We start from the raw sequence: 17,109 nt of genomic DNA, 5'->3' as shown, positions 1-17,109 counted from the left end.
TGATTTGTATACTAGGTGGCGCTTCGATATGTCGAAAGTTTAGTACGTACATACCTATCTCTATTATTTTTGTCATCGAAGATACTAGCGCCATGTTTGTCGCCATATTGAAAGGTTCTTTCTTGTGAGTTTTCCGCAACGACGCACGTGGTGAGTACTTGGTCAAATTTTATACATATTTTCTGTATTATTTTTGATTTTTAGATTACGCATATTGCACTAAAACATATAATACTTAATTCGCGTTATATTATTAATTAGAATATTATCGATACGTCATTTTTATTCGTTCGATCTGTACGCATATTAGGTTCGTATTCTTTCGCTAGTTAAAACAGTTATTGTAATATAGAATTGTTCGAATGTATTTTAATCTAGGCGATTTTAATATTTATTATTACAGAAGGTTTCAAAATGTCGTCGCATCTAAACTGGATGATAATTCGTAACAATAATGCGTTTCTTTTGAAGAAACGTAATATCAACAAACCTTTTTCCACGGTTTGTAAAATTAATTTAATCCACGTTCTCACAGCATTTTATAATAAAATATTATAATGTAAGCTATTGACATAAATTTGTTGCTATTGCACGATATTATAGGAACCTAGCAACTTAACCAATCTCAGTAGTTACCGTTACTCCGGTTTGGTTCATAGAAAAAGTGTTGGCATAGTAGACACTCCCGACAAAAAGGGATTTACAGTTGTTTATAAAAAAGCAAATAAAATTACTAAGCCAGCAAAAGCTACTGTCAGAAGTACAATGAAGAGTGGAGCTCGTCGATCCTTATATAAATTACGGAGATTGCTTAAAGCAAATAAATATCGTGTAGACCTTACCAAGGTAAATTCAAATGAATATATACAGTTTTTTTTTTTCAATAGATTTTCTATTGAAAATATAACACAATTATCATTATTGATTAGGTTGCATTACGTCGTGCAAGTGCAGTATTAAGATCGCAGAAACCTTTACCAGCTAAAAAAACACGTGCGCCTAAGAAAGCTGATTAAATATGTATCTAAATAAATCTTCATTTTAATGTAATTTTAGATTTATTAATTCAGTGAAGCAGATATGATAATTTTTATGTTATTTGATGTTTATAAATAAGTATTTTCTTATTTATAATTTTTGTTAATGTATACTTTATTTACAATGAAATGATCAATCGTTTCTGCTTTTCTGTAGAGCTTTTTTTTTTTATTTAAAATATACCTAACTTTTTTATCGATATTCATATTTATTGAGTATTATAATATATTAGGGTATTTGGTGAGTATTAAATACTTATGTTCCATGATAACAATATATACTTATATTTAGTAATTTATCATATCTTTAGGTCCATCAAAAGTATTTTGAATATGGGGATTTGAAGAGAGAAAGAGAAATACTAGAAGATACATAAGATGAACTATTAAAAATGGTAATTAGTTTTTATTTGAATATAATATTAGTTATTTCATTATATTCTTTTGATTTAAATAAAATTTCTCATGATGAAATTATTTTTACCACCAAGATCTATGAGTGACGTGATTAATTTAAGTATTTGCTATCTGATATAAAGCAATTTTTGTAATTTTAAATATATATTTTTAATGTAGATGCCTATAATTGGGATTTTGCTTTATAGGTTATGATCTTAACTATAGGAAGCACCTAAGAATGGAGTATACGTGAATTAATGGTAATTATCATCGTTAACTCTTTTTTTTTTAATAGTTACAAATACTTTTCATATTTTCAATCATGCTAAATACTAAATTTCTTTTTTTGAGTAATTAATTATTAAGAAAATCAATTGTGATGATAGTTATAGCCACCAAGATCGATGATGGCCATGATTAAATTCTATTTGCTACTCTGATATAATTATTTAATTATTTAAAATCTCAGTGACAATTTCTATATATAAATTACATATGTAAAATTTTTTGTTACAGTTTGGGAAAGAAAATTTTACGAAGATCACTCGAGCGGAAAATTACAAATGTAAGTTAAATACATACTTTTAGAACTTAAAAATTTCTTAAAATTTATTATTTTATGATGAAATTCTTTACCACCAAGATCTATGAGTGCCATGATTAGTTTACGTATTTGCTAACTGATATTACATGATTTTCTTTTTATTTAAACATATTTTTTTACTGCAGATATAACAAAGTCAAAATATATTTTACAGTTATCGATTTGGTTGCTGTAATGGAGATTATTTTAAGGAAGCAACGTAATCGAGTACCAGATCATTACGAAATGGACGTATTTCATGGTAATTTCCTTATATTTCTATAATTGTCTATAGATACTATGATAATATTAATAATTTTATTCGAAAGTCGTTATTTCGAATAGAGAGAGTATTAATAGTGATATCGATTTATGAAAATTTACTTTTGATAAGACAAATCGTTCATTACATTATGTATATATAACCACCTTACATTTACGTAATCAATACGCTAATAAATATATATTTTAAATGATACACGTATTAAAAGTGAAATATATAATTATCTAGGACATCACGTTGTTATAGTTGTTTTTTTTGTTGAATCAATATTATGATCACGTCGTTAAGTTTTCCTTGTATTTTACAAGCGATTCTAAATCCGTTTACGCGTACACGGCAATTAGGTGTGAAAACTGTATGTTTACACGAAACGGCGCTAATGTCTATTTACACTAGTAACGAGGCCAACTTTGCAGCTCTGTGGTTAATCACAGCGCGTACGTGTTCCTTACAAATTAGCACGCAGACGGTATGAAAGGTATCTTTGCTCTTGTGTATCCCTTTTGCAGCCTTAAAACAACTATGACATTCATTTTATGTTGAAATTTGTCTGAATGTGGTGAGAACGAAACTTAGATCTCGTCATATAAAATGAAGAACTGTAGATAATTATTTGTTATATTTAACAATATTTTATCAATGCGCAAGTAGATAATTATTACTTGTACAATTTATATTTGATTATATTAATGCGTTTGTATTTATATTTAATTATTATTTATAATTAATTAAAATAAATCTTTCTTCGTATTCTCAGTTGGTGAACGAGTTGCTTTCAACGAAAACGATAGAATTTAATCGAACTCGAGGTAACTGTCAAAGTCCTTTTATACTTATAATTGGTTTACTATTGATAAAAACGTCGAAAGCAACGTTTGTTCTCGCGATTCGCGTGATATAAGAGAAGCACAGTCTTTTCTTCAAGCTCGCTAGACTCGACCAACCCTCCATCGATTTCCTTCGAGCGTCTCTTTCTTTAGAGCTTCGAAGCTGCTGCTGCTGCTGGCCGCAAAGAAAGAAAATAAGACTGAGATGACAGAAGATTTCACCGTAGAACAGTCCCTGTCACGAGCACATTTCCTTTTATATATATATATATATATATATATATATATATATATATATATATGCTGTATGTATATATGTACACACGTATATAAGTAGCACATTCATATATATATATATGTATATATATATATATATATATATATATATATATATATATATATATATATATGTATACATATAGATCCAGTGGGAATCATGCAGGTGTAGAAGAGAAAAGGAAAGAGAATGATAAAGAAGGGAACGAAAAAGGCCAGATCAAAAAGGGAAGAAAGAGAAAGACTTTCCCTTCTGGTGGTGAAGTAGAAAGAAGAAAGAGAGAGAGAAAAAAAACCGAAAGGACTCATGAATAATGCAGGAGTGAAAGCCGGCTGAAACAATTGCTGGGCGTCGCCTTACTCCTAAAATTACATCATCAGATTTTCCACGAAATTAAAATATTATATATTCCATGCTGGATTCTTCCACCAGGAACTACTTGATGTCTTTTTCTCTCTCTTTCTCGTTCTTCCAAGTTAAATGTCTGTCCCTTATATTTCTTCCCCTTAATTCGCTGTGCTCGGCGAAAAAAAATGCCGATTATGCGTTTACACGACGTGACTCTGTAATGCGTTTCTAGTTGAAGTATCCTTCTATGTTAAAAGTTATTAGAAGAGGTTTCGGTCTTTTGGGGAAAATAACTTTGAACCTCTCTTACGTTACTGTAGTGAATTAGTACACGTGACCGTCTTTTTAGATATCGAAATTTTATGGAAAGTGTATACGTACAGTATCTATATTAATTTAATCAATATTCCAGAATACATTTATCTCTGATAAGAATTTCTTCAGAAAAAATCAGAGTCAGTTAAAGCATTAAATGTTGAATAGAAAATTGCTACATCTTATTGTAGCTATAACTATTTTTCTTTTTTTTTTTTTTTTGTTCCTCCCAGTTTCAATTCTATAATGCTATTATAAATAATTGAATCTCACGATATATCAAATGGTGATTTATGGACGATAACGTATTTATATGTTTCGAATTATGTTGATTGACAGTTTTACCTTCTCCCTCTTTCGATTGAACCTAATCGATCTTAGAACTCTCGCTTGAAACCTTCCTTCTTCGCTTAAGTGCCATGATGTATCGAAGTAACCGATAAGTAGTTCGTTTCCTTCGTTTCCCTTAGCTATTTTATTTTTCAAAAGGCTTAATCGTTCTCTCTACCTTTATCTTCTTTTAATAGCGATAAAACAACGTAGCGAGGGTTTATTTTATTCATTTGGTAACATTTACCATCGATTTTCTGGTATGTAGGGCGATGGTTTCTATTAAAAACGAATAAGGAAAATAATAATTATTTTTTGTAAAAAATAAACCTGAAATAGATTGTCGACATATAAATATTATAAACTTGTACTATGCGTTAATTATAAAAAGATTTCTGATCAATTTAAATTTACAAAATTTCTCTTTGAGATCGGACAAAGTTATAGAAAAATGTAGAAATCTTTATTTATATATTTTTCGAAATTCTTTTAGAATTAAAATTTGTCGGTTAAAATTTTTTCGATCGATAGTTGCACGTCTTTTGTTTATATTAATTATTCGAGAAGAAATTGTTTTGTCACAATGCATTTTATTTCTCTTTGATATAAAAGTTGCTTTCGTATTTAATAATTTGTGTGTTTCCATTAACGGGTGTAATCGACGAGTTTGACTATTCTGTATCGTAGTATATACGTGGCCCAATTACAAATAGAAATATGAGAAGAAAATTATACGATTAGAGAAATTAGCGAATAAACGCGGATTCTTGGGAAAGTTCTATGTTAGATTTACAGAGTGACTCATCCAAAGTCCGTGGAAACTAGAGAAGCTTAATGATGATCGTTACGTCAGTTTCGAAGCATCATTTCTTCAACGTTGACGTGTTAATGAGCAGCTACGAAACTCGGGCTTGTTTGCCACGAATTGTTCCCACGCGCCGGAAATGGCACTTTTCTTGCTTGCTTATCATCTTACGAATAAGCCTCGAAGGATCACGTTAATCTCTAACAATTATAAAAACATTTCATATAATGACTTAGAATTAAATCGATTTTTTGTTACTTACATTATTAATTCAAATGATATTAATAATTATTTGTATAGAGATATATCTCCATTTGTTGAACGGTTATTTTTGTTACGAATAGATTCTAAAGGTTCAGGAGAGGCAATGGGAGAAGAATCGGTTAGAGTTTTCAATGAAAACTTTACTTATACTTTTTCGTTCTTACTATAGTGATTGGTGGATTCTCGAGAAGTACGGTCGAGCTTGCCCTGTGGCTTTACGTTCACACCGATCCTTTATTTTCCCAAGATATATTTTACAATTGAAAGCATTTCGTCTTTCTTTCTTTCTCTCTCTTTCTCTCTATCCATCTATCTATCTATCTCTCTCTTTCTTATTTGAAAGAGCTACGATGGAAGTAGTATTGCGAATATAACTCGGTTCTTAATGAAGCGAGCTGTATTTCGCTTTGACGTCTCGAAAAGCTTAATTATATTCAACGTAGCACGTAGTACATCTTTCTCAGTGGTTTGTCGTCTCTCTTCCATCATCGAACGCAAAGCACGTCTTCCTCTTTCGCGATGCTTCGTCGAGTCATGAAGAGGAGGTGGTGTAGGTGGAGGAGGAGGCGAAGGAAGAAGAGGCTGCTGGTGCTGTTGCTGCTCTTCTTAAACAGTTCGCGGGTAGCATGCGAGAGATATTACCTGTACTATTTCTCTTCCACGTAGAGCATCGTATATCCCTATATCCTCATGATATTCAGTACGTCATTAGTCCAAAGGTACTGGAGTAAGCTGGATAATCTTACCACTGTGATCCTCGTTTCTCAAGAATAGTCATTTTTCTTTAATTTTCACCATGCTCTCCTTTCCTTTACCTTATTCGTCATTAGAGAAGCATAACAATGTAGTAGAATTGTTAACATTTTTTGTTTTAAAGACTTTTTACATTTTTACAACTCATTACTCTTACAACTTAAATATCATTGTTTTTTCCTTTTCTTTTTTTTTCTCTCTTTTCTCGAGAAATCTTCTCTTCGTTATTATTTCAACGTTACGAGTCGGCCGCGAAGCCATATAATATTTGTAGAATGATTTGGTGAGTTCTCGTAAGGAAAAAAGATGAAAAAAATGATAGGAGAGGAAGTTCATAAAATCCGTGGATACATATGTATGTTAGACTTGATATTTTTTTCTTTTTCTTTCTTTTTTTTTTTTTTTTTCTTTTTTCCTTTTTCAACGAACGATCCTCGATTTTGAGGATTTCATTAGGTCGTTCCGGGAGAAACGAGGATAGAGTGTGCTACTATCCCGTCAATTTCGCGTTTTAATTCAACTCACGATAAGGATGGGAAGGGTAGGAACAATAGAGAGGAGAGAAAAAGAGAGGTGGATATCGTGTATAGCCGAGTTTGGCATCGTGCCGCGTCGGTAATGTGTGAACGTAAGCGAAATCCTTCGAACCAACTCGAAAATTACACTTTTCGTTAATTTTATTGGAAATCGATCGGTCCTCGAAGTAATATTCCTGATATTGTTTAAAGTAAACATATCGTATAGGAATCTTATTGTCAAAATTTAAATTTTATTCATTCAAATGAATATTTTATATATTGTTAGTCGACGAGTATCCCAATGGACATTTCAATGTCATCATAAAATTAAACTTTGATATGTAAAAAAACTTTACACACACATATATATGTATATATATGTATTTTTTAATAAGAAAAAAAAAAGCAAGATAAACCTCCGGATTATTATGATCCAATAAGATTTTATTTTATTTGCATTGTAAATAAATTAGATTCAACGAACGCAACGAACCTTTCATATATGTGAAATTTATTTAGTCGGTCAGAATTAAATTATTATTCGTCTTATTTGTTCTCGTACGTATAGATATTATTCGAGGAAAATGGTGACAATCTCGGAGAGGAAATATTCGAGATAGGCGAACACTCGCGACCTTTGCCCGCTACGCGTACGTACCTCAATGGTGTTGATTGCTTATCCGAATATGCATAATCATTGCGATATAATGACAACACTCCAGGAAACATCGGATGTACGAAGCATACACAATTCTCTCTTTAGCCATATCCGTCGAACGAACTAACGACCGATAGAACAATGCATTCCTTTTTGGATGATGAAGTAATGGTTCTGTTTTGATCGTTTAAAATATTTGCACAAAGACGACATTTCTATTACGAGTATCGTTCTATCGTCAAAGAATTCCTTTCGTTTTATTATTTTACGTCATTTGAAATATGTATTATCGTCGTTCATAAAGAATAAACGATAAACGTGTTAGAATATAAATCTAATAAATATAGATTTTTCATCGATACTAAGATAGTATATAAATAGCAGACATTTCAATATTAACGAGATGAATTGGTCGAAATAGATCTTTTAGTTCGCACGTTAATATGTGTATATGTAGATATATAGGTCCATCTATATGTATGTGTATAGATACATCGTGTATTTATGCAAATCGAGGCGTAATGTAAAATGTTTATCTTAGTATGGGTCGTGGTGGTCAAAATAATAAAAATGATATTCCATGAAATTATACATTGCATAGATGTTCTTTTTTTTTTTTTTTTTTTTTTTTTTTTTTTTTTTTTTTTTTTTTTGTTTGATAAATGATGGACGAAATTTTTGCATAAGTAATACTTGTTAAATATGATTGAATGTTGAAAAAAAGTATTATTCGTTTGAGCCTATTATGAAATTCGTTATATGAAGCTGAACTATTGGACTTAACAAATTATACATCTGCATATGTATCTTTCTTTCTCTCTCTCTCTCTTTTTCTCTATATATATAGATATATATATGTATGTGAAAGAAATTTCTCTGGGGACAGGTTTTTCAAGTCCTCGCGAGAGACGAGTTCAATAGGACAGGTTCTTTTATTTCTTTCTTTTTCTTTTTATTTTTTTTTAATTATTATTAATATTCAGACTCGTCGCTTATTACATCACTAACTCATAGAAAAATATGCAGAGACGATAAAATTAATACAAATAGTCTCTACGTGATACATGTGTAGAGGATGAAGGTTGACAAGTATTTATATGAAATGGGACACGTAAATATCTTTTTTTTTTAATTAGAATTAACGAAAAAAAGATATATATATATATATATATACATATACATATATGTATATGTAAAACAATAGTAACGTGTTTTTAAAAAGGAGAAATGAAAGGTAAAAAAGAAAACAATAAAAGTTGAAAGCCATATTATAATGCATTGCTAAACTCATTCGGAGATATTCAACGTATGTATGTATAGTATAAAATAATATAAAATTCTATGTAAAAAAGATGACGTTTTTTTTTTAACACGAATAACATCGAAAGAATATTTATTGTATCGTGATTTTATTAATATTTGTTTCGTATTTATGAATAATAAATAAATTTGACATAGAAATCGGCAATACCTTCTCCCTAAGTGCAGAAAGTGTATCGAAGCAACGTGTGCTCATAGGTGTCAGTATTTAATGGATACTGACCGCTACAGTATGGTAGCATAATACTAGCAAACTAACTCATAGATACTTGCTTGAGAATACTAGTACATTGTAGACAAAGCTTGAAATCACGTTAATACCGCACGTACTATACTTCAATATTGCGATCGCTACGAAGGAGTCCTTTACATGTAACTTTACGTTTATTACGAGTTCTTCGTTTTGCCGCAAGGCTTATATTTACGTTACCATAACTTCATGGGATGTTTCAGAGTCGGTTGTTAACCCTATTATAATCCAACACACTCGGATTCTCGAGGACGCCCTCGTGGCCAGCGCAATTTCGCGCGTCCCTTGTTAATTTACTCTGATTCGACTATCCTATGTATGTATGCATGTACGTACATACGTATATAGATATATATATATATGTGCGTATAGATGTTTACGATACTTCCTAATGCATCTCAAGTGAGATTAATTAATTAGAATAGAAAATGTAGTTTAATTTGTATAGGGAATTGTATATAAGGTTCGAACATGTGGTACCTTTCTTGGAAACGATCTTTCCTTTCGATCTAATAACAACATTAGAAAGATGTTAAAGAGCCTATAGAAAAAAGTCAAGTTATAAAGTACAATAAAACCGGTTCTACCATTGCATCTTACGTTTTTGGTAATAAAGAATGAGATTTAATGTTTAGAAAAAATAAATTAGCAATTGACTCATTCAATCTTCTATACTTATAGAACATAGCTGTCTATGTTTTAATAAATGTTTCAAGTTGAAAAAAGTATAGTCAAATTGATGGTAATCGATTGTCAGTATCATTAATTGTTTACGAAAATTTATTTATATTTATTAATAAAGATTGAAGTCATATATTATGAGACGTTCATATGAAAATCGTAATGATAAATAATTAATAAATATTCAAAAAATCTACCGTTTTTATTCATTGCATTAAATAATAATAGTTTTAAATAAATTTTACAAAATGTATAAATATTCTAAAGTATTAGTTAATTATTAATATTTGAGTAATTGCGTAAATTGAATGTTATACCTTTAATTAAGTTCTTTTATCAATCTCCTTTCGTCATGTTTAGTTAATCTTATGAAAAGTTGTACATGTTCTCTCTTGACCCTTACATATACGATAACAATCTTGATATAGGATATTAGTTTTTGTAACGTTCAGATTATCGTATAGTATACATACGTTCGCTGACGATCCATACGACTCTTCTTTATCCTTGTGAATTTACGTCAGGAACATGATTAATAATCTTACGGTACCGGCATATTCTGCGCGTTCTGGTTATTATTAATGAGCTCTATTTCGTGGGACACACCGTCCACCGTAATCGGCCAAATTGATTAATATTGCAGAATTTAACGCGAGCTCGCGGTCAACGGAATTAGACGTCCTGCCGGATATCGAAATATCGAAATTCGATATTCTCCTCTATTTAGAGATTCTGAAATCTTATTCTCTCTCTCTCTCTCTCTCTCTTTCTTTCTCTCTTGCTCTCTCAATCTTTATCTATGAAAATTGAAAGGATTCACGGTGTGAAGTAATTTTTTAATTATTTTCAAAATTCGATTTATATTAAAAACTCAAATTTGAAGATATAACAAAAAGGAAGAGAAAGAAGAAGTGGATAAGAGGAAGAAGCCACTTATATTATTTACAAGTGTAATAACTTATTTAAACACGTAGTTATACATATGTATATTATTTTTTTTATAGATAATGAGAAATCTTCGATTCTTTCTTTGCCTCGTGGAATATTCCACGAGGAGAGTCGTAATACTAAGCGACATTCAAATATTCACAGAAGGGATTCCGAAACCACAGAGCGTAGGCTAAAGATAAATTAATACATATGTATATTGACGACAGAGTTATTCATGTATTTATGTGAATGTTAATAGTCGATGTTAGTGTTTCGTTGCAAATTAAAAAGCAATTGTAACGCGTAAACAAATACGTATATATATAATATATAAAAAATTTGGTACTTCGAAATTTTATTTATTTGACTTTGCTTAAAGAATGACAAAGATGTTTAGTAATTTTATTCATTTTTTCTTTTTTTTTTTTTTTTTTTTTTTTTACTTTTAATATTTCTTTAATAGAAACGATAAAAGCAAAGAAACGAGTAGAGTTATATAAGCTTATGAGGTAGATTTCTTTGCAGCAAACTTTTTCCCTTTGGGTCATCCGATTAAGAACTAGGATCGCGCGTGCCTTTGAATTCTCATTCCTGTTAATCTTAGTAAGCCTTTAATTGGGCATCGAGTTAAAATCTCGATGGGTCGACATAGCGACTCTGTAAAGCTAATCGTAAGGATTCACCTCAGCTAACCTGTTTTTCGAATCAGGATGGAAACAATTGGTGCAAGAAGTTAACGAGAAAGAAAAACAAAGATAAAATATAGATAAAGATAAGGAAGGAAAGAGAAAAGGGAATATGCTCGTTAACTTAATGAAGACTAAATATTATTTTCCTTTATTCAACTAAAGTTTTCTAACGAGCAAGAGAAGTATAGGTCACATGCAAAAGCTGAACGTTAACGAAACGTAGTGGCATTTATTTATTTATTTGCTTATTTATTTATTTATTTTTTGATTCGTTATGCTAGCCTTGTTTTTCTTTTTTCTTTTTTCTTTTTTTTTCTTCTTTTTTTTTTTTTTACATGTAGGAATATATAACGATCCTATCTGTTGGATTAACGAAATCCCAACAAAATTTCTATCTCTTGTTCGATATATTTTTTTCTCGTTTGTGTTTGATAATGTAGCAACATAAAATCATATTTTTAATTCCTAATTTGATTTTTGTGACTTGTGTATATCATTGTGCCAAATGAAATCGCTATGAAATTTTTTTTCAATATATTGAAATATTTGGAATATGTTATCTAATTTATATCTATGTAAAAATTATGAAATAAAATTTGAAAAATAGAAATAAATAGATATAGAAAGAGAAAGAGAGAAACTAAATGGTAAGGCTTATAATAATTGCATCGTTCGATCTTTTATAGCCATTCGTTATCGTACTTATTGTTGCAGAAAGGTATGCGATTGCAAAATAGTAGGCGTAAGTAATTTTTAATTAACCTGAGATACATTTGCATTAAGTTTATCATTTAATCGTGATTAATTATGTAGCTGATGAGTAATATTTGGAATACTTATAATGGATTATAAATGCGTAGATATACATAGATATACAATATATATACCTTTTCGAGATATTATAGTCAATTGTGTCTTAAAATACAGAAATATTGGGTTACTGATTTAGTGATCACACTAAGACACATATGCATATATGAATGTATGTATGCATATATATACACATATATATATATATATATATATATATATATATATATATGTATATATATATTTTATAACTAGATCGATTTAATTTACATATGCTAAAATTTACAGAGATAGAAGATAAAAAAGAGAAAAAATGTGTACAATTGAATTCATAAAAAATATTTTAATATAATAATAAAATCCACATAAATTTTGAAAGAAATAATTTTACTAGATTTTATATATGGTCATTTTATATGGTCAACCCTATGTAAATTCTATATGCATGTCGAATTTAATAGCCAGGGATAGTGGAACATCCGACTGTCCTTCATTCATCTCTGCTAATCCCCTTCCCCTCGCGAACTTTTGAAATATACGAATATTTGCATAGAATGGGAATTGCCTCGAATACGCGCGGTCATAACGATCCTATAGTGTTTGATCGTTCCTCTATCGACGATCGTATTCCATCGAACAGTTTTGGATATTCGATATGTATATTTCATCTGTATCGTTCGAATTTCGTCTTGGTGAGAGACGTTGGCCAGTAACACGTCTCGATAAATAAATCAACGGGTACTGGGAAAATGTTATTATCGACAACATCCAGTCGAATTGATCGGATTCTGGCAATGCCAATTGGATTTCTTCTAAATGCGCGAAGGGACGTGAAATTTATCAATTTTTCTATTTTCCTTTTAGCTTAAATATAACAAATAGAATTCATGAAATATCGTTTGAAATGATTAAACGATTTAATAGATCAGCTGATTAGTGAAATACCATATTTTAGTATAACTTAATTGTGTTTATAAAATAGTACATTGAAACTGTACAAAAGAAATATTTATTAATTTTTCTTTTTTCTTTTTTTTTTTTTTTTTTTTTTTTAAATAACAATTGTTTGATTTCGATTGGTAGGAAATCACAATAATCCTCCCGGCGAGACGAAACACGATTCAGGGTGGACAAAGAAGTGTTAACTGGGGGAAAAAAAAGAGGCGTCTACCGATTCGACGAATTCGGGCAGTGTGGGAAATCGGCCGGGGTATAAAGCAGCTGATCACGAGCACCTCCGGCATCAGTTGCTTAACACGACTCCTCCGTGACTGTGTGACACACGTAACGACAGCGCAACATGAAGGTAAGCCCGAGAGAGCCTTTCCCCATCGCCACGATTCTTTACTATCGTCGACTCACTCCAGTAGCAACTCGGTTCAGTTTCCTTTCCAATATCGTGACACGCGTTTCGCTTTCGATTCTATATAAACACGATAGTTCGCGTGATTTTCTTTTGTATCTAAATTTAGCTCGTCTAGTTTTCTTTTTTTATTAATAAACAAGTCATTCAAATTGTATTTATTATTTGAAATGCGTTGGAAACATTGTGAAATTTGTTCGACACACTTCGAAATGTTCGTAATTTTTGTTTTAATTTAAAATTCGTTAGTTTCAATCAAATTATTTATTTTTCTTTTTATTAATTCATCTCTATCTCTCTCTCTCTCTCTCTCTCTCTCTCTTTTATATTCGAGAGAATAAAAATTGTCAGGATTTTTAATTCCGTAAAATCATTTAAATACGACAACGTCTTCGTTATCGTGCTTCCTACGAATTTAACTCCTTCGAAGTGGAGTTAAAGAAAAGTTGGAACGCGTTTGTTTGACCGATAGATTAACTTCGCGCCGCGTCGGTGCTGAAATTCATGCACAAATCGGATAAGGTGCTCTCAGACTTTTGAAAGGAAGTGAATCGATTACTTTCGAATGGAACCTACTGTCTCTCTCTCTCTCTCTCTCTCTCTCTCTCTCTCTCTCTCTCTCTCTCTCTTTCTCACAAATATATATATTTGTTTTTTGAAACTTGAGGACTAAGCGAGCAAGCACTTTGAAGAACATTATTTTTTATTACTTTTCCATCGCTTTTGATCTCATCGATATCCCTCTTAAAATAGATTTCTTGTCATAAATATGATAAGAGGAGGCTCATGCTAGCTCATTTAATAATAATCCTTTTCATTTCTTTTTCATTTGACTTTTTTCCGACCTTCTTTCAACGAAAGAAATTCATCGTTAATTAAATATAAAAAAAAAAAAAATAATAATAAAAAGGAGAGAGAAAGGACGTATTAATTGAAGCTCAATATTCTATTCATAAAGATTTGCATTTATGTTGTAAATGAAAATCATTTGAAACATGTAGACACGTAAATGAATTGACTTTTTTTCAATTATATAAATTCTTCTAAGATGCAATCAATTTTTCCAAGTTTCTATTTCTTCTTATCGATAAATATTGCACATCGAGTCATAAATGAATTTCTTTCCATGAGCCAATAACGAGTTCGACGAATTCGAAACGAATGACATTTTTAGTCGAAAGGATTTGAATATCGAGAGGATACGTTCGTTTGTTCGATTCGTCTGGCTCAGCTGTCTCAGCGAGTCGTTTATCGATCGTTCTCTTTCGGGACGTGTTTGCGTCGAACAGAGAATAGAATCAACGAACGGGCGACTAACGTTGGAAACGAATTTGCAAAAGATTCCTTTTATATCGTTGGAACATTTATATCGTGTGATCATTTTCTTTGACAGTTAGTCATCCACGGGCAAATTTTGCATAAATTTACATGTACGTAAATCCACACGAATGACTTTTTTTATAATCTTTTTTTCTTTCATTTCTCTTTAACATAACTCTTGTGATTAATATTTCTAATAAATCAATGTATTTATCTATGTAATTATTATAAATAATTACGTAGAATTATTAAATGAGATTTAAATAGAATAATTAAATAATTACAAAGAAATACGTTCGAAAAAGTTTAGTGCAGAGATTATCGATAAAATTCGATAATGATTTCTTCATTGATCTTTGCAAGTTCGAATTGAACGTCAAGCTAGACGTTTTATTTTACGCTTCTGTTAATCCTGAGAGCCTCTTTCGTTCGTTTCCGATGATCAGTCGACGAAGAACTCTCGTAGCTCGAGGAAAACTCGAGGAAAGGAAAGGAGAATCGAAGGTGTTCTCGAAGGAGTGAAATTCGTTCGCGAGAGTGAAAGGCGTTAGGAAGCTTCGTGGACCGTAATGGCGTCGATTGCATAATGCGAATCGCGTGTGCGCGAGCGTGAAACGAAGGATTGCGTTCGTATCTCTCTTTCTTTATCCACTTAACTTCGATCTTTTCTCTTTTCTCTTTTCTCTATTCGTGAGATAAAAGTCAACATACGTGGGTAGCGACAAACCTTTCTCGTTTTTTTGCCTAAGTTATACTAATTGTAAGTAAACAGATAAAACGTCAATGATCAAAGTGACAATATTCATTGACATTTTCGAAGACTTGATACATAGATATAATCTTTTTATTTTTCTTATCGCGATGTCGAGTTTAAACTATCGTTTGTGATTTTATTTTCTTCATTGATAGTTGCGTCATGAAATATTCCTTATTCTTTTTTCGCGAAAGAAAGTGTTTCATTAAATTTCGATTTGATCCTATACGCGTTGAAAAGTATAATTTCAAAAGTTTTATGATTAATTTTTTTCAAAAGGATTCAAAAAAAAAAGAAAAACAAAAATGAGCTGGGTAATAAAGACAAGCAATGGAAAAGAAAACAATTGGAAATATCAGACAACGAAGAATTTATTGGATCATTTGATTAGAGACAAAAGCAGTATTTGTCAAAAAGATCGTGAAATATTTCGAGTTTTTATTTTTGCAACGTCCATTTCGAGTGTTGCTTAATTCAAGTGAAGAGAATTCAAATGGAATCGTGAAAATGCTTGTTAACGTTTTATTCGACGTTTTGAATCATTTCGCATTTTATCTTTTATTTGAAAATAATTCTGAAAATATTATTCTTGACAAATATATATGCATACCTTTATAGATATGTTTTCGTTGAAATCTAAAAAGTAGATAATTAACGTTAAAATACTTGTAGAGTTAAAAGTCACTTTAAAATATTAAGGTAATGATAAAACATTTTATAACAATAAAATTCATTATATAAATATGAATAACGTGGGAGGAAATGTTCGAAAGTAATTAGAACAATAAACGATTACAACACCCATATCGATTTAATGGAAAAACCCTTGCAAAGATGATCCAATTACGACGTGATCGTAATTTTGGATAACTTTTTTCTCTTCCCGAATGGTTGAGAATCGCCAGACCTCAATTCAAGAAATGATGTCGTGCAAGAAATGATCATCCCGTGACGTCGAATCGTTCTTTTTTCGATATTAATCGACTTATAACTCTTCGAACGAGTTTATTTCTATAAGTAACGCAGCCAAAGTTTTTATCTCAAGCTTAAGTGATGTCACTGGTTCAATCGTCAGAAAGAGAGAGAGAGAGAGAGAGAGAGAGAGAGAGAGAGAGAGAGAGAGAGAGAGAGAGAGAGAGAGAGAGAGAGAGAGAGAGATACAGATGAATGGGTAGACAAATCTAGAAAAAGAAAAAGAGATTTGAATGAATACAGACACAAAACGAATAATAAAATTTTGTTATATTTCAAGGCTAGTCAGTTCAGTTTTTATATTTCAAGGCTAGTGAATTTTTAACTCGCTCGTGCAGGCCAAAGATTATATATTTATAAGAGTTAACTTTTGTTTCAAGCTATGACATGTCCACTTTTTGTTTTCTTTCATATATACATGTGTATGTATATCATATACGTGTTTACACACACCTATGTAATAGTATAAAAGTCAGAAAATATTCTTGTGACCGATCTCCCATTAACCTTGAGCCACATCCGACGTCTTGTTCAGTCGCCGTGGAAAAATAATTTAATGAGTTACAACTTTTGCCTTGTGCATAGTATTCTTAAGATATGAATAAAAATAATGGGACTTGGCA

At 30.8% G+C, this 17,109-nt stretch overlaps 2 protein-coding genes and 1 long non-coding RNA gene across 4 annotated transcripts in view; all 3 read left to right on the top strand.

The window, feature by feature from the left end:
* The first annotated feature begins 86 nt into the window (after positions 1 to 86).
* Positions 87 to 1,050, top strand: RpL28 (ribosomal protein L28). 2 transcript variants are annotated; one of them, XM_035862761.2, is made up of 4 exons: positions 87 to 150; positions 404 to 501; positions 604 to 846; positions 930 to 1,050. In XM_035862761.2, exons 2-4 carry the CDS (start codon positions 415 to 417, stop codon positions 1,014 to 1,016), a joined length of 417 nt encoding a protein of 138 aa, XP_035718654.1. In that variant the 5' UTR covers positions 87 to 150; positions 404 to 414; the 3' UTR covers positions 1,017 to 1,050. The 2 variants fall into 2 exon arrangements, with proteins under 2 accessions (XP_035718654.1, XP_085517490.1); XM_085661364.1 differs by lacking the exon at positions 87 to 150 and adding an exon at positions 286 to 310.
* Positions 1,051 to 1,205: 155 nt separating this feature from the next.
* On the top strand, positions 1,206 to 13,301 carry LOC146872550 (uncharacterized). Its single transcript, XR_014982977.1, has 5 exons — positions 1,206 to 1,432; positions 1,643 to 1,696; positions 1,953 to 2,001; positions 2,195 to 2,281; positions 13,161 to 13,301. It is a non-coding gene; the product is annotated as an uncharacterized LOC146872550 (long non-coding RNA).
* The window catches only part of LOC118440151 (ejaculatory bulb-specific protein 3-like), a 14,021-nt gene continuing 10,145 nt past the window's right edge, over positions 13,234 to 17,109 (top strand). The window contains exon 1 of the mRNA XM_035862764.2: positions 13,234 to 13,383. Coding sequence (XP_035718657.1) covers positions 13,378 to 13,383 — 6 coding nt within the window. The 5' untranslated portion in view covers positions 13,234 to 13,377. The remainder of the gene's footprint in view (positions 13,384 to 17,109) is intronic.

The sequence above is a fragment of the Vespa mandarinia genome, chromosome 14 (genome assembly GCF_050613455.1).
Source record: "Vespa mandarinia isolate Hongniang chromosome 14, ASM5061345v1, whole genome shotgun sequence".
Taxonomy (NCBI): domain Eukaryota; kingdom Metazoa; phylum Arthropoda; class Insecta; order Hymenoptera; family Vespidae; genus Vespa; species Vespa mandarinia.
This window is presented reverse-complemented; position numbering and strand designations above follow the sequence as displayed.